Source organism: Somniosus microcephalus, chromosome 15 (genome assembly GCF_052327205.1).
Source record: "Somniosus microcephalus isolate GS21.2 chromosome 15, FLI_Smic_1.0, whole genome shotgun sequence".
NCBI lineage: Eukaryota > Metazoa > Chordata > Chondrichthyes > Squaliformes > Somniosidae > Somniosus > Somniosus microcephalus.
The window spans coordinates 66,984,531-67,002,456 of record NC_141001.1 but is presented as its reverse complement, the minus strand read 5'-3'; the positions used below and the strand labels follow the sequence as shown (position 1 = coordinate 67,002,456).

Here is a 17,926-nt window from a genome sequence, read left to right as displayed (position 1 = left end):
GTTGCGGTCAGTTTCAGAGGGGTAATGACGGCGAATGCTGGTAGTTTGCCGTCATTACCCACTGCAAATTCCGAGCCAGTATGTAAGTAATAAATAAATAAAGAACTTGCATTTATATACAGTAGTGCCTGTCATGGCCTTAGAATAGCCAAAAGTGCCTCATAGTAAATGAAGTACTTTTAAAGTGTAGTCACTGTTGTAATGTAGGGAAATACAGCAGCAATTTGTGCGCAGCCAGGTCCCACAAATAGCAGTGAAATAAATGATCACATAATCTATTTTAATGATGTTGGTTGAGGGATAAATATTAGCCACTGGAATAACTCCCCTGCTCTTCGAAAACTGCCATGGGATATTTTATGTCCACCTGTGAGGGCAAGTGGGGCCTCAGTTTAATTTCTTATCTGAAAGACGGCACTCCCTCAGTATTGCACTGAAATGTCAGCCTAGATTATGTATTCAAGTCTCTGGAGTGAGGCTTGAACCCACAACCTTCTGACTCGGGCAAGAGTGCTATCACTGAGCCAAAGCTGAGACCTATTCAATTTAAAGTCTGATGAAAGGGAAGAACTGAAAGAAATCAGTATTTGTAGGGAAATGGTGTTAGGAAAATTGATGGGATTGAAGGCGGATAAATCCCCAGGGCCTGATAATCTACATCCTAGGGTACTTAAGGAAGTGGCCCTAGAAATAGTAGATGCATTGCTGATCATCTTCCAACATTCGATGGAATCTGGAACAGTACCCATGGATTGGAGGGTAGCTAATGTTACCCCACTATTCAAAAAAGGTGGTAGAGAGAAAACGGGGAATTACAGACCGGTACTGACATTGGTAGTGGGGAAAATGCTAGAGTCCATTATAATAAAAGATGTAATAGCAGAGCACTTGGAAAACACTGACCGGATCGGACAAAGTCAACATGGATTTACAAAAGGTAAATCGTGCTCGACTAATCTGGAATTTTTTGAAGATGTAACTGGTAAAATAGATAAGGGAGAACCAGTGGATGTGGTGTATTTGGACTTTCAGAAGGCTTTTGATAAGGTCCCGCATAAGAGATTAGCGTGAAAAGTTAAGGCACATGGGATTGGGGGCAAGGTATTGACTTGGATAGAGAACTGGTTGGCAGACAGAAAGCAAAGAGTTGGAATAAACGGGTCTTTTTCCGAGTGGCAGGCAGTGACTAGTGGGGTACCACAGGGATCGGTCCTTGGACCCCAGCTATTCACAATATATATTAATGATCTAGACAAGGGAACTAGATGTAATATCTCCAAATTTGCAGATGACACAAAACTGGGTGGGCGTGTGTGCTGTGAGGAGGATGCCAAGAAACTCCAGGATGATTTGGACAGGTTGGGTGATTGGGCAAAAGCATGGCAGATGCAATATAACGTGGATAAATGTGAAGTTATCCACTTTGGTGGCAAAAACAGGAAGGCAGATTATTATCTGAATGGCAATAGATTGGGAGAAGGAGAAGTGCAACGAGACCTGGGTGTCCTTGTGCACCAGTCGCTGAAGGTAAGCATGCAGGTGCAGCAGGCGGTTAAGAAGGCAAATGGTATGTTGGCCTTCATAGCGAGAGGGTTCGAGTACAGGAACAAGGATGTCTTGCTGCAGTTGTACAGGGCCTTGGTGAGACCACATCTTGAGTATTGTGTGCAGTTTTGGTTGCCTTATCTGAAGAAGGATGTTCTTGCCATCGAAGGAGTTCAGCGAAGATTCACCAGGCTGATACCTGGGATGGCAGGAATGACGTATGAGGAGAGATTGGGACGATTGGGCTTGTACTCGCTGGAGTTTAGAAGACTGTGAGGGGATCTCATTGAAACTTATAAAATTCTGACAGGACTGGACAGACTAGATGCAGGAAGGATGTTCCTGATGATCGGGGAGTCCAGAACCAGGAGTCACAGTCTAAGGATAAGGGGTAGGCCATTTAGGACAGAAATGAGGAATTTCTTCACCCAGAGAGTGGTGAACCTGTGGCATTCTCTACCACAGAAGGCAGTAGAGGCCAATTCATTAAATATATTCAAGAAGGAGTTGGATATTCTTCTTAAGACTAAAGGGATCAACGGATATGGGGAGAAGGCAGGGACTGGGTACTGAAATTGGATGATCAGCCATGATCGCATTGAATGGCGGAGCAGGCTCGAAGGGCCGAATGGCCTACTCCTGCTCCTATCTTCTATGTTTCTATGTTAAAACAAAGTAACTAAACCTAAAAATAGCAGCATAGGAAAGGACAGTGATGTATCATTCTTGGAAGATGTAGAGGTTTTGAGCAAACTATTTCCAGTAGTTTGAGGAGTCCAGAACAAGGGGTCATAGATACAAGACTAAATGCATTTGAGATTTAAAGAAAGAGAGTAGAAACAGCTTGCATTTATATAAGTTCCTTTCACAATCTCAGGACGTCCCAAAACACTTAGAACAGAGAGCAAGAGAAACTTCTTTACACAGAGTTGTGAGGCTGTGGAATTCACTTTCAGTGTTAGTAATTGAGGGAGAATCGATGTCAACATTCAAGATTAGATTGGATTGGTTGATGAAGGAAAAGGGATACAGGGATATGGGAACTGGTTGGGTGAATGTGATTTGGACTATTGCTCGCGTGGACTGTAAACACTGACATGGACCGTATAGCATGTTGGGTGTGCTTTGGAACACAGGGCTGAATCTTTGCATTTGTGATTTATGCCATGGTGAGTTCCTATCTTGGTTGGGCTGTTGAGAAAAAGCTTGGCATTTCCCTGTAGGAGGGCACCGAAAACACAAGCCGAGATGGGTCGGGTCAATCTTCCATATCTATCAATGGCCTGGTATACAAAACCAGAATCCTAGGAGCACCTTGTCAGTTTGCTTGCTTGCTTCCACCCACAAAAAAAATTAACATCACATTAATAAATACTGTGAAAGCAAAATATCCAAGCACTCTTGTAATTTAAACAGTTGACTCTCAAAAAGAAGGTTGTGAGTTCAGGACATTTTGATCCTTGAACCTAGCTACTTCGGTTTGGATGGACTCTGCTAGTTTTTCTCCAGGCCCCATACGAAAAGGAGAAATAAAAGCCAATTGTATCTTGCTCTATTTGAATTGTGCGCCCTGCTGTCCAATCGTGGCGAGGGGAGGTTGAGGAGAAATGTGGAAGCCAGATAGTACTGCCCTTTCCCGGAGAGCATGATGTGTAGTCCAATAAGGGGCATGGTTGTCTCCATGACTTTGAATAAATGCACTACCTAATATGGTACTAAACTATACAAATCAGGGCGATCCCAATGTGATGCCTCATGTAAGTTAGCTGTTCTCATCCATATCCAGCATTTACTGTGTTAAATTGCCCCTTGTGTCTCTGGGCTAGGAAGGGGAAAAATGAGTCATGATCCCAACTCTTGATTGCAACTCAGTGACCCTCACTGGCAAGTGTGCCCGTGTGGATGTTTGGTGAGAAGAGCCTGAGGCTCAGCTATAATACAATCCAGTGTCAAATAGCCTGCTAACACTGTCCAGGCACCTCTGAACTATGGACACTTTTGCAAGATATTAAAGGCCTCACAACCCCAGCATGAGTTGGTATCTGCATGTGGGACAGGGGTGAAGGTAAAAGGGATTTTTTTTTTAATTTGCTAACTGAAATCAGAATTGTTGAAAGGTTTTCAGGGCAATGCTTTAGCTTATCAGTTAAAAATAAACCATGAAAGCAAATTACTGCGGATGCTGGAAATCTGAAATAAAAACAAAAAATGCTGGAAATACTCAGCAGGTCAGGCAGCATCTGTGAAGAGAGAAACAGAGTTAACGTTTCAGGTTGATGACCTTTCATCAGGCTGGAAACAGTTACAAGTACAGAGGCAGAGAAACGGGAGAGGAGAGAAAAGAACAAAAGGGAAGGTCTGTGATAGGGTGGAAGGCAGGAGTGATTAAATGACAAAATTAAAATAAAATATGTATATTTTTATATGTTTTCATTTTTTGTTAATAAAAAAAATTCTTAAGTTTCTAATTTTTGCCACTCATTTTTGCCACTTATTAATCAGCATTTACTTTTATTTAGGCACGTCATTACTACCAGATTATCAAAAGGCCAATGGATCTTTCTACAGTCAGGGCAAAACTTCAGAAAAAGAGTCCCCTCCATTACTACACACCAGAAGAGTTTATTTCTGACATTCAGCTCATGTTTATCAATTGTGCAAAATTTAATTATGTGAGTAAGATTTACATGTCTCTATGCTGCTGGTGTTATCGGACTCTAACTGGCTCTATCCTAGAATTCCCTACACCCCTTAATATTTCCTTCCTTCGACAATCTAATATTTTAAAGCCGTGTCTTGATGTCACTTCACCGTTATGGCTTGATTTGCCTCATTGCTTTTCCTGCTCTTCGTGGAGTTCTGCAGTATAGGTCTTCGTCTTCCACCTGGGTCTCTGAATTTAGAAGATATGTTCACAGCAGCTACTCATTTGTATCTGCGAGCTGCATATTGTTATATGGCTTTTCCGTTAATTTCCATCCAAGTGAGAATTTTAAAAGTTCTCGTCACAAGGAGTGTAGTTGCACCATTTCCCCAAAGTACTGAGTAATGAATAGATGATAATATTAGGCCACCAACATACTCTCCAAGCTCTGCACTCCTTTACTCTAGACAGACATTCATAATTTTACGATACTTTATACAGTGAAAAAGATTTTTGTAATATTTGATTCTTAAAGCTCTATTTCCCAATTAAAGCCAGAGGGAATGGGGCCTTTCCAGGATACCATGACGATGAATTATTGCTGTTTGATTTAATTTTCGCTTTAGAACATAATGGTGGCATTGGCATGAATCCTTATGAGCCTGGAAGGTCCAATATTCAATCCCCAGTCTGCTGATCTGCCTGACCTCAACCAGGGCAGCAGGTGAGTTCTAGAATTGGCCTTAGTGCCCCCGGCCTGGGAGGAGCAAGAAATCAACATGACCCTTGCTCCTGAGTTAGTTGATGATTTGTTTCTCCCCAGGTAGAATTTCACCTTGTTGATAACATTGCCTGTAGGCTGCTCCCATAAAAAAGCCGACTGGCTTCTCTAACTCTTTCATGGACTTAACCTGTCTAGATAGGTCTTTGAAAGGTTGTTGCTTTTAGGAATTTCTAATCAGTCCATTAATGTGTTAATTCCTGATATCACATTTATACAATTCCAAGTCCTATCTGTAATAAAACAGATTTTGAACATTATCAGTTAAAAAGGCATTGAACGCAAGTTACAGAGAATGTTACATTGAATTTTTGTGTGTATGCAAAACAATTAAATCTGGAATTTATTTATTTAATGTGCAATGATCTTTTATAGCCAGATTCAGAGGTGGCCCAAGCTGGCAGAGGCTTAGAAACCTGCTTTAACGAAAATCTAAAAGAAATTTATCCTGACAAGAACTTGGCAGGAACAATCCAAGAAGAATCTGACTATGAAGAGATTGATAATGAAAGTGGCACGGTTACTATCAATGGGTTTACTTGGCCAACAGAAGAAAAGGAGCACGTGAAGCCAAAGAGAAGACGCAAGCACGGTGCAAGCCATAACCATAAGGACAATAGACCGTAAATGGTGTTGCTGGTTGAATGTATAAATATTGTGAAATGTAAAGCGATTCTTTCTTTCTCTCTCTCTCAGTAAGTACATTACTCTTTCATTCAATTTTTTTTCAAAAACTTGAGTGTTTTCTATAATAATTGTTGGACCTCTCAGGAATGTGGATACCAGCTTCCCTGAAGTGGAAACAGTAAACGGCAATTACCAGTTCTTTTCATAGTTTGTTATAAAGTAATTACACTGAATGAGGCTGGATGTGGTGAATTGTAGAGGAATTTCTAACCAGTCCATTAATGTGTTAATTCCTGATATCACTTTATACAATCCCAAGTCCTATCTGTAATAATACAGATTTTGAGCATCATCAGTTGAAAGGCATTGAACGCAAGTTACAGAGAATGTTACATGGAATTTTTGTGTGTATGCAAAACAATTAAATCTGGAATTTATCTATTTAATGTGCAATGATCTTTTATAGCCAGATTCAGAGGTGGCCCAAGCTGGCAGAGGCTTAGAAACCTGCTTTAACGAAAAACTAAAAGAAATTTATCCTGACAAGAGCTTTGTGTGAAAGACTTGTATAACTTGCCTACGTTTGCATCACTGCTGGGCGAGGGAGCAGTTATAAAACAGCGTTACTGGTGATGATCTCTGCAAGTTATGGGGCATTACTCCAGTTAGCTTCAAATATATTTGGAATGCAGACAGTGAAATGATCTAATCAAATTTCTTATTCTTCATGTAAACAAAAGCCTGTGCAATGAAAATGACATTCAGGGTTGAATTTCCGTGGGGGTTCTCCCGATCGTCCACTTCAACTTCGGCGGAAGATTTGGAGGGACCCTCTGAGAAACAGATAAACGATGAACCCCTGTAGAAATTCCACCCTCAATCAGTTGAATGTGGGTTGTGTTTTTTCATTAAATGTTTAACTTCCGATATTCCTGCCAGGATATATTTTGGATTGTATGATGTCCTGTAGTGAGTTACTTGAGGAATATCAATTTTAGTCTTTGTTTTCCAGTATTGATTGTTGCAAATTAGAACAAGAAATGTTGCCTTCCTTGAGTGTGGTGGTGATTGGAATCACTATTGATTTATTTTGGGATGGATTTTATTTTTCTATTAACATGTCAACTGTGCAGATTTTTTTATTCAACTTGTTAAACTGCATAGATTTTGATTGTAAAACTTTTTGGAATTTTGGATTATTGTTGCTTCACAAATGCTCAAACACCGTCATCCACAGAATTACTATTGGCAAAATGCTGCCAACAGTGTGTTATATGATCCTCTTTTTGAACTTTTATGTATTGATTTGAAAAGAAAAATGATGATAAGGGGGCTAGGTAGGGTGAGGACACCTTGGAGGAGGAGCTATTTGTGCAGGTAACTACGTGATTAGGTTATAGTCATGATTGTTGATCTCTGATCTAAGCCGGCGCATTGACCTGTAGTGTGAGCTTTTTTTATCGCATAGAAAAAGAACCAAGGAGCTATGCTGGCAGTTTGGCATGAGTGAGATGAAGGGCGCCAGCTTGAGGCCAGTTCTTTAAAATGAAGGCCGCACAAGTCTTAGACTGATCAATGTCAAGAACAAAATAACCATACTTGTCAACACAATACTATTGTTTGAATGTGAGACCTTTAATTAGATTACTATTGAAGTAATGAGAAGAAAACCTTTTGTTTTAACTAAATACCAGAACAGTACTTAAAATGCCAGATGTAGAATAGAAATGGCTTCACCGGCATTGCTGTTCATGCTGATTGTCTGTCTTTCAGTGAAAATTATACATTTAACCATTGTACATGACAGTAGATGCATAAATTGTCAGCAAGTTGTAATTAAGTTGACTTTATAAAAGTACTGTGTTAAATCCATTCTTATTACTTACTATTGTAATAAAATGTTAACATTGCTGAATAAAGTTTTAAAACATTAGTTATTTTCAATATGTTCATTTCACAAGCTATTAAAAAATATAAAGGCCTAGAAATACAGGAGCGCCCAATTTTGGGCATTCAGTGGGTGCAGGGTAAGTACCCTGTGGCAGAATGGTGAGGTCCAAGGCTCCCAAGATATTGGGCCTCGGACCTCATTGTCACAGAGCTGGCACAGTGCAATGGTCTGTCAGCGGAAATCGGAGGAAGAGTGAAGAAAAAAACATCTCAGCAACCCTCAGTTAAGTGAGTCAAGTCGGGGGGCTGGAGTAGGGAGATCAGGGGTCAGGGCCGGCGGGGGGGGTGGTGTGGGGGTCGAGAGTGATTGCGATGGGGGGGAAGGTTGGGAGCAGTGATCGGGTCCTTTTAATGTGTACTTCACTTCACTCGTCTTACCCAATGGCTCATTTGGTTTAACCCAGTGGGTAGCTGAGGTGTTGAGACTTCATCCCCATCTGTGCTGAGTCAGACAATCCCAGTCAGAAGGAGAGTGATGCTGCCATCTGCCTATAGAGAGGGCTGATGTTAATCAGGGTTCCTGCTCCTCATCACTATCCAGCGATAGACATGTATGTATGGATTTGAGGTGAAGAAGATATGATTAGGCTCAGCTGGGATTCATCATAGTTGAATAGCCTGCTGACACTTGGGGGCTAAATTGGGCTGTGTAGTGTCCGTTTCTTAGGCGCTATGTGGCCACTTAAGGATCACAAATGGGGTCTGAGATGCTCGCACACACTTCTGAGGGGAAGTGCCGCAGGATGCCATCTTGGTAAAGGACAAATAAGAGGCCTTTACCCACGTCTGAAGCAGGTGTTAGGCCCCTTATTAGACTAACACCTGCTTCTGGTCCCTGATGCAACTTTAATTGGCTCTGAAGCTGCTGGTTGCCTCCGGGTAAGCCAACTCTAAATGCCATGTAAGTTTAAAAAAAAGTATGTTCTTCCCATAATCACCGCCGTTCCTGGTCCCGAGATCTTCGACCTCCCTCCCAGCCATGACCTCCAGGCACCACCAACCAGCCCCAACAGCACTCCTGACCCCACCAACTACTCCCGAGGCCTGCGATCTTCCTACCCGATCCCCCACCGAACGCCAATCACGGACTCCGAGGCTCCTACTGCATCGCCATCTACATTATGATAAGGTCTGAGGCCCAAAATCCAGTACTCCTCAGACCTCACCATTTGACTTGTTAACACTGTGCAGGCACTCCTGAATTTATCCCCCTTGTTGTCTAGCTTGCAAATGAAGAATGACCACTAAGGCGAGGTATCGGACGTCAAAATGATGCCCATAGAACTGCACCCGAAAATAATGTGATGGTTCAGGAGAAAGAAAAAAAAATGGGGTAAAACTGAGGGAGTCACATTGCACACAACTTTGTAATACGGGTCTTTCATAGTCTTTTCTGAGAGTATTTTTTTTGGAGGTTGGAAGAATAAGAGCATCACAATTTATCATATTCTCAGTTAAGGAGTTGAGAAAACCTCTTAACTGGCTGGAAGTTTCCCCTCTTAAGCGGAGAGACATTTGCTGTCCCTGCTCTTGGTTACTACCCAATGATCATTGCTGGAAAGTGCATATGTGTAACAGATGTGAGAACAGGATTGGTGTTAATTATGATACCCCAGTAAGGCTAAATAACGTGCCAACATTCACTGTCCAGGTTGAACAAATTAAAAATGGTCACTTGCTAGTGGGTTGAGAATAGCTTCCAGTCAGATGAAGAACAGTGTGTAAACCTAGGGGGAGAAAGTCAGTACCTTAGCACCTCCAGTTAGTGCCACGGTGAGGTGAATCCAGCCACGCACAACAAATCTGGCACCCCCGTAGTGCCGCCACTACCAGTTAGCGCTGGGGACTTCAGTGCCAGGCAGATCATGATGTCCGTGAGTGTGCAACGCTCACTGGGTGCCCGATCTGCGAAATTGATTACCGCCCACTGCCTTAGCGCTTCGCCCCGACAGCAACAGGGAGAGGAGGCATGAAGCAGTCAGTAGCCAGCTCCAGGCTCTCAGGTTAGTGCTGTTTCACTGCTTCCTTGTCAGTTTGAAATTGTGCAACAGTTTAAATCAGTCATTTAAAGGTTGTTTAGTCTCCGCAGTGTTGTTGCTACTAAAAATTAGTTACATTTATTCTCACAAAATATCAAAGGGCTACACTTGGTTACATTAATGGGGGCTGTACTGGCCAGTTGACCTCGTCCTCCAGGATCTATGGCAGAGGGAGCGCAGGCAGCAAGAAAGATTAGAATGTGGCCAGAGGGAGGAGGAGGGCCATTAGGGCTCTCAACAGAAGGCCTTACCCTCCGAGGATATTCCAACAGCACTTCTCCTACCTTCAATTAAGCGAGGAGAGAGAGTATTAGAAGGCTCTGCTTCACCAAGTAGGTGGTCACAGAACTCTGCCACCTCCAACAACCAGACCTCGAGCCTCAGATCCGGATGACCACAGCTCTCTCAGTGGCAGTCAAGGTCACCGGCGCCCTCAATTTCTTTGCCAGTGGATCATTCCAGTCTGCAACAGGAAAAACAGCTAACATCCCGCAGTTCGCCGGCCATCACCGCATCCGGGAGGTCACAGAGGCTCTCTACAGTAGAAGGGACTACATTTCCTTCCCCATCACTAGAGAGAGAAGCTGGACGAGCGTGCATGTGACTTTGCCAGGATAGCGGGATTCCCCATGGTGCAGGGCGCCATTGACTGCACCCACATAGGTTTGCGGGCACCGCATAACAATCCTGAGATCTTCCGTAACCGCAAAGGCTACCGCTCACTTAATGTGCAATTGGTGTGCGACCACACACTGCAAATTCTCAATGTCAATGCCCGCTATCCTGGCAGCAGCCACGATGCCTTCATCCTGCACCAGCACTCTTCCAGCCACCACATCAAGCTCGCGGCTGGCTGCTCACAGACAAGGGCTATCTGCCCTCCACCTGGCTCTTGACTCCCCTCCACAATCCCAACACTCCTGCCTAGCACTCATATAATGAGAGCCATGCCGCCACCAGGAACATCATCGAGCAGGCCATCAAGGTACTCGAGCAATGGTTCCGCTGCCTTGACCGCTCGGGAGGAGCCTGCCAGTCCTCGCCAGAGTGGGTGTCCCATTTCACCATCGTCTGCTGCATGCTCCACAATCTGGCCATCATGAGGGCCCAACCCTTGCCACGGGATTACGGGACCACCTCAGGAGGAGGAAGAGGAGGAGGAGGAACAGGAGTGAGGGAGGAGGCAGCCACTCAATCGGCCTTCCAGAAGGTGACCGCCTCATCAGACTGCGATTCCAATGAATTAAACCCCAGATCCCCGTTGCTCACCACATCCCCATCATTCCATCCCTGTCGCAGGCCATTTCACAGCTCAATGAGACACACCACAAAATAATCCAAACTGAATTAATAAATTTATCAATAATCAGTGAACACATCTTTACAACAACAATATTTACTATTCACCCTTGTGCAATCCCTTACTGCCTCTTGTTACAGTGCCTTTGCCTACTCTAGTGCTCCTACAAAGCATTGGCCCAGTGGCTGCAGCACGGCTGGTGGAAGGCTACTGAGTGTCCGTGCGGGAGACTTCAGATGGCCTTGCAGGATCCCCTCGACCAGCTCTGGGCTTGGAAGGCCCGGCTGTAGACTGCACCACCTCAGCATGGGCGGCAGCAGTCTGGGCTGGCTGGATGACAGGCAGCGACAAGGGCAATGGTGGAGTGGCAGTGGTGGGGGCAGGAATGCTGTCATCCTGAGAGAGGACAGCAGGTTCCTGCTCCACTGACCCACTGCCACTACCCCAGGGCAGCATCCTAGCAATCTGTTGCAGCACAGATTGCTGGCCTGCTGCGACACTGTGAAAGCCCTGGTCGACGGTGGTAGACCCAGCCATGATGGCAGCAGTCAGAGCTTGTGTGGCATCAAGCTGAGACTGCATGAGAGCAGTCTGAGATTGAATCGCACCAACCATAGACTGCATTACAGCACTAAGACGTTGCGCCACTTCTGCCTGTGCTGCAATGGAAGCTGCCAGATCGCCCATCACACACGGCATCAGGTCTGGGTCACCACAGTCTCTCTGGGAGTCTACCATCCTTTCCAGACTGGAAGTGATGGGCTCCAGGGTGTGTGCAGAGCTTTGTGCAATGTTGGAGGCGGACTCCTCCACGATCCTTACCATGGCCGACAGGCTCTCAAGCATCCTTGCCATTGCACCTATCATCTCCGTGTGCATGCCCATCACCCTTCTTCTAAAGGCCTCCGCATCGAGGTCCTCATCTGAGTCCTGTGCAGCAGATCTCGCCCTCTGGGGAGCTGGCCCCCGAGCTATCCATTTCCCCTGGCCTTGCTGTAGCCCGCTCATTCCTGGTGCATCACCCTGTGCAGATCCCACTACTATACTAGCCTCTAAAGAACGTGTAGTGCCAGTATCTGAGCTGGTGCCTGCGGGTGAGACCTGCAGTAATGCAGTGTGGTGTTCCTCCTCCTCTTTTCCCGCCTCGCTCTCTATGGTGCCCTCGGACAGGCTGTTCAGGTATTTGCTTGTTATCTGAAAGCATAAAGGCACAATAGTCGGGTTAAGGTGAGGGGAGGGAGGGCAGGAACAACAACAACATATAGCGCCTTTAACGTAGTAAAACATCCCAAGGCTCTGCACAGGAGTATTTTAAGACAAAAAATTTGACACCGATCCACATAAGGGCAGGTGACCAAAAGCTTGGTTAAAGAGGTAGGTTTTAAGGAGCGTCTTAAAGGAGGAAGGAGAGGTAGCGAGGCGGACAGGTTTAGGCAGGGAATTCCTGAGCTTAGGGCCTAAGAAACAGAAAGCACGGCCATCAAAGTTTGAGCGATTATAATCAGGGATGCTCAAGAGGGCAGAATTAGAGGAGCGCAGATAGCTTGGGGGGTTGTGGGGCTGAAGGAAGAGAGAAATGCATGCATATAGCATAATTAGCTGGAAAGTGTGAAAGGCTTGTGGGGTGAGGGAGAAGAAGGATTAGGGATGAACATACCGGTGTTGTCCCCAATAATCTCTAGCACTTTATTTTCCAGCGCAGACAGTGGTTGGGTGTCGGCTTGTCCCCCGCCTGAGCGCTCCTGCTCCCTCCTGTTATGAGCCACCTTGGCCTGCAAGAGAAAGGAAAGTGTGTGAGTGAGTGTGGAGCAATGTGTTTGGGTGATGTGCCTGCCATAGTTGAATAGCTGTCACTGTGTACAAGGTGTGATATGTGGGTGTGAGTGTTGGTAGGTAGAGATTGTTGGTGGGTGAGCGCTGGGGGTGTGGTGCTTTGGCCAGTGTGTGCAGACTGTGGTTCAGATGGTGGTATGTATCATTTGTTGAGGCATTGACTCACCCTGACCACCCGAGTGAGGTCGTTAAATATCTTCCTGCACTGTGTGTGGGCCCTGGGAACCACAGTTCTGCCGAGAAATGCAGGGCAACCTCCCTCCACATAGCATGGAATACTTGTGGCGAGGGCCTCCTGCCATTTGCCAGATAGAGCACCGCCCTCCATCTCTCCACAGCGGACACCGTCTCCTCCAATGCTTGGTCTGAAAATCTGTGGGCTCTCTCCCTGGAGCGTGGCTCTGCCATCATGACACCTGCTTGAGTTGTTTGGCTCCTTGGACTTGGCCTGCTCCTGCTTGCTGATTCAGGTTCACAGCCAGCAATACTGAGAATGAGGTTCTGCAGCCTCATTGAACCTCCTCTTTAAGAACTGGAAAGAGCCTGTGGCAATGATGACTTGCGATTAGACTGCACCTGATATTGGTTAGCGCTTTGAGTGTAGCACCACTGAGCTAGGACATTAGCGCTTGATTTAGCGTTCCCATCCTTTCTTTGAGCGATGATACTTAATTTTGTGTGCAGTGTGATTCATTAGCGCCTGGCGCTAAATCTCAAACTTTTCTAAAGTTACACCCACCCCCCCCCCATTCCTGGGCTATAATGAATTTCTCCCCCCTAGTGTCTTAGGATAGTTGTGCATCCTATTCTGTGCATGCCCTTGCAGGTAGTTAGCTAGGATGGTGCCTGAATCGCTTTCTTTAATGTATTTTCCCTTTTTTGTTTCACAGAAGTTCCTACAGACATGAAAATTGATATTGAAATAGGTGAGTAAGGAAAAAAAATCCTATAAAAGAAAGCCAAAAAAAGTTTACACATTGAAATAAGAAAATGGCCAAACACTTAACAATTAATGGTATAAACATTTTGCAGAAATGAAAAATCATAGACTGGATTTTGCATTGGTATCATCATGGTATAAATTCTCAGCACAGCATTTACAGGAGACCACTGGCAGCATAGTTGTACATGTTTTATTGTATTTAATATGCTTAGGATTGGGGTAGGATGGTGACACAGAGGGTCACAAGTGCACAGAAGCTATTCTATCCATTCTGGAGGTATTTTTGGATTGGGTCACTCATGCTGTACAGCTGGGGTGGGTCACTTTTCCTGTGCAGCTGTGGACCAAATGGGGTGTGTGCTCGATGTCTAGATGGCCTCAACCCATCCCCCCCTCTGCAGGGATGTGTTGTGGGATAACATTGCCTGTCTTCGCCCCTGCCTCAGTTCATCTGCTGCTGAAATCCTCATTCATGCTTTTTTAAAAATTCATTGATGGGATGTGGGCGTCGCTGGCTAGGCCTGCATTTAGTGCTCATCCCTAATTGCCCTTGAGAAGATGGTGGTGAGCCGCCTTCTTGAACCGCTGCAGTCCATATGGTGTAGGTACACCCACAATGCTGTTAGGAAGGGAGTTCCAGGATTTTAGCCTAGCGACAGTGAAGGAACGGCGATACAGGTCCAAGTCAGGATGGTTTGTGGCTTGGAGGGGAACTTGTAGGTGGTGATGTTCCCATGCGTCTGCTGCCCTTGTCCTTCTAAGTGGTAGAGGTCGCGGGTTTGGAAGGTGCTGTTGAAGGAGCTTTGGCGCGTTGCTGCAGTGCATCTTGTAGATGGTACACACTGTAGCCACAGTGCGCCGGTGGTGGAGGGAGTGAATGTTGAAGGTGGTGGATGGAGTGCCAATCAAGCGGGCTGCTTTATCCTGAATGGTGTCGAGCTTCTTGAGTGTTGTTGGAGCTGCACTCATCCAGGCAAGTGGAGAGTATTCCATCACACTCCTGACTTGTGCCTTGTAGATGGTGGAAAGGCTTTGGGGAGTCAGGAGGTGAGACACTCGCCGCAGAATTCCCAGCCTCTGGCCTGCTCTTGTAGCCACAGTATTTATATGGCTGGTCCAGTTCAGTTTCTGATCAATGGTAACCCCCAGGATGTTGATAGTGGGGGATTCAGCGATGGTAATGCCATTGAATGTCAAGGGGAGATGGTTAGAGTCTCGCTTGTTGGAGATGGTCATTGCCTGGCACTTGTGTGGTGCGAATGTTACTTGCCACTTGTCAGCCCAAGTCTGAATGTTGTCCAGGTCTTGCTGCATATGGACACGGACTGCGTCAGTATCTGACGAGTCTCTAATGGTGCTGAACAGTGTGCAATCATCAGCGAACATCCCCACTTCTGACCTTATGATGGAGGGAAGGTCATTGATGAAACAGCTGAAGATGGTTGGGCCTAGGACACTGCCCTGAGGAACTCCTGCAGTGATGTCATGTGATTGAGATGAATGACCTCCAACAACCACAGCCACAGACTCCACTATTCCAATGTTCTTCTGGCTCGCCTCCCACCTTGCACTCTCTGTAAACTTAAGATCAGCCAAAATTCTGCCCGTATCCTAACTCGCACCAAGTCCTGTTCACCCATCACCCCTGTGCTCACTGCAACATTGGCTCCTGGTCCAGCAAGCCTCGATTTTAAAATTCTCATCCTTGTTTTTAAATACCTCCTGTGACCTTGCCACTCCCTATCTCTGAAACCTGCTCCAGCTCTACAACCCTCCAGGGTCACTGCGCTCCTCCAATTCTGGCCTCTTGCCCATCACCGATGTTCTTCGCTCCATCATTGGCAGCCGTGCCTTCAGCTGCCTAGGCCCTAATTTTTGGAATTCCCTCCGTAAACTTCTCTACCTCTCCTCCTTTAAGACGCACCTTAAAACCGACCTCTTTGACCAAGCTTTTAGTTACTTGTTCTAATATCTCTTTATGTGTCTTGGTGTCAAAGTTTGTTTGATAATCGTTCTTGTGAAGCACTTTGGGCTGTTTTACTACGTTAAAGGCAAATTGTTGTTGTTGTGAGGGGACATGTAGTGTGTGCCTCCAGGAAGAGGAATCCAGACGGCTTTATATGTTCCGAGCTCTAGATAGAGGTCACACATCATGTCCTAAAGTTGCTTAATGCATTTATAGTGGGAGGGATAGAGTTTCACTGTAATGAATAGATGCATCTTAATTTTTTCCAGTGTAGGGAGCAGCATATTCAAAAAAGAAGTTACAGCATGTTCCATCTTACCCACTAAAAGAAATTTATAAATGAATGTTATGTCAGTTTAAATCTTTGACAAATCAACCAGATTAGTTCAGGAGGCAATTAGATGTGTTTCTGAAGAGTGATGTCATAGAGTCATAGAGTTATACAGCACAGAAAGAGGCCCATCGTGTCCACGCCGGCCATCAAGCCCTGTCTATTCGAATCCCATTTTCCAGCACTTGGTCCGTAGCCTTGTATGCTATGGCGTTTCAAGTGCTCATCTAAATGCTTCTTGAATGTAGCGAGGGTTCCTGCCTCTATCACCCTTTCAGGCAGTGAGTTCCAGATTCCAACCACCCTCTGGGTGAAAAAGTTTTTCCTCAAATCCCCTCTAAACCTCCTGCCCCTTACCTTGAAACTATGGCCCCTGGTTATTGACCCCTCTACTAAGGAAAAAAGTTCCTTTCTATCTACCCTATCTATGCCCCTCATAATTTTGTACACCTCAATCAGGTCCCCCCTCAGCCTTCTCTGCTCTAAGGAAAACAACCCCAGACTGTCCAGTCTCTCTTCATAGCTGAAGCGCTCCAGCCCAGCTAACACTCTGGTGAATCTCCTCTGCACCCTCTCCAATGCAATCACATCCTTCCTATAGTGTGGTGACCAGAACTGCACACAGTATTCCTGCTGTGGCCTAACTTGCGTTTTGTACAGCTCCATTATAACCTCCCTGCTCTTATATTCTATGCTTCGGCTAATGAAGGCAAGTATCCCATATGCCTTTTTAACCACCTTATCTACCTGTTCCGCTGCCTTCAGGGATCTATGTACATGCACACCAAGGTCCCTCTGATCCTCTGTGTACTGGCCGCGCTAGACGTGCTCCTATCTAGCTATCCAGCAAGTTAAACACTCATTCATAGTAATTCTTCCTGAAGCGGTTGCTGTTTTGAAGCTTTTACTTGAACAATTTTGTGAAACTGTAAACAAAGACAAAGTATGTTTTGTACATAAACTGAGTACTACACATTCGATATTACACAAGATATAAACATATTTACAACAGTAGAATAGACTAATTGTATAACTAACATTTGAACTAACTTCTGTAACTATTAAATATTAACCTTTTACAAACATAGTATTATCAAAATATTACTCTGACAACATTGCTATTATGCTAAGAACTAAAGATACTCACAGATATTGCATTTGGCCTAACATATGAAGTCAGATTACACTGGATTGAAAATCCCTCATGGAATTCTCCATTACTTAAGTCAGGTTCTTCCTGGTAAAACTGCTTCCTGGGGTCAACAGGAAGAAAGGTAAGAAGGTCAAATGACCTCTCACAGGAAGAAAGGAACAAAGGTCAAATGACCTCACACAGGAAGAAAGGAACAGATGACCTTTCCAGCTTACAAACTGTTAACACAATAACCGCCACCAGAGGGTGCTATTGCATGTAAAAACATCCAGGATGTCACAATGTCCATCGGTCCAGAACACTCCCCGTCTGGGGTCATTAACGACTCCACATAGTCCGAACTCTACTTGTCACTGGAGTCCTCTGGCGACAAAAGAAGAACCACCTCAGAGACAGTCCGTTGGTGTCGATGATAGGATGCAGCTTCCGTAGACTGCTGTGAGGGGGTAGGTTGCGTTCTGCTACGTACAGTTCCAATCTGGGTATGGTGAGGTCTGGCTGGTGCGCCAACTTGCCTCTATCAAAGACGGAAGCCGATTTTGCTTTGTCCTTCTTGAGTGGTGACCTTCAGATAAGCCACACTTGCAATGGCCTTAGCGGATGCGTCTGCAAAGACACAAAGCTCTTTAAATTGGGCATTTAAGGGAGAGAAAGACGAATAGCAGCAAGGTATTCGGATCTCCCGTAAGTCTTGGAGTGAGTCTCTCCATCTGTCCCACTCTGCTTCCATCTCTTCAGGGAGAGGCGAATCACACTCTTCAGCGCATGTGGAGAGTTCCCTGAGGAGCAGCCTGCCTTGTATGGTGACAGGGGC

At 45.2% G+C, this 17,926-nt stretch overlaps 1 protein-coding gene across 2 annotated transcripts in view; it reads left to right on the top strand.

The window, feature by feature from the left end:
- Window positions 1–7,530, top strand: part of trim66 (tripartite motif containing 66) — a 306,202-nt gene extending 298,672 nt beyond the window's left edge. For both annotated transcript variants that reach the window (XM_086007941.1, XM_086007942.1), the window contains exons 18-19: window positions 4,065–4,217; window positions 5,346–7,530. In XM_086007941.1, coding sequence (XP_085864067.1) covers window positions 4,065–4,217; window positions 5,346–5,597 — 405 coding nt within the window. In that variant the 3' untranslated portion in view covers window positions 5,598–7,530. The remainder of the gene's footprint in view (window positions 1–4,064; window positions 4,218–5,345) is intronic.
- Window positions 7,531–17,926: the final 10,396 nt, after the last annotated feature.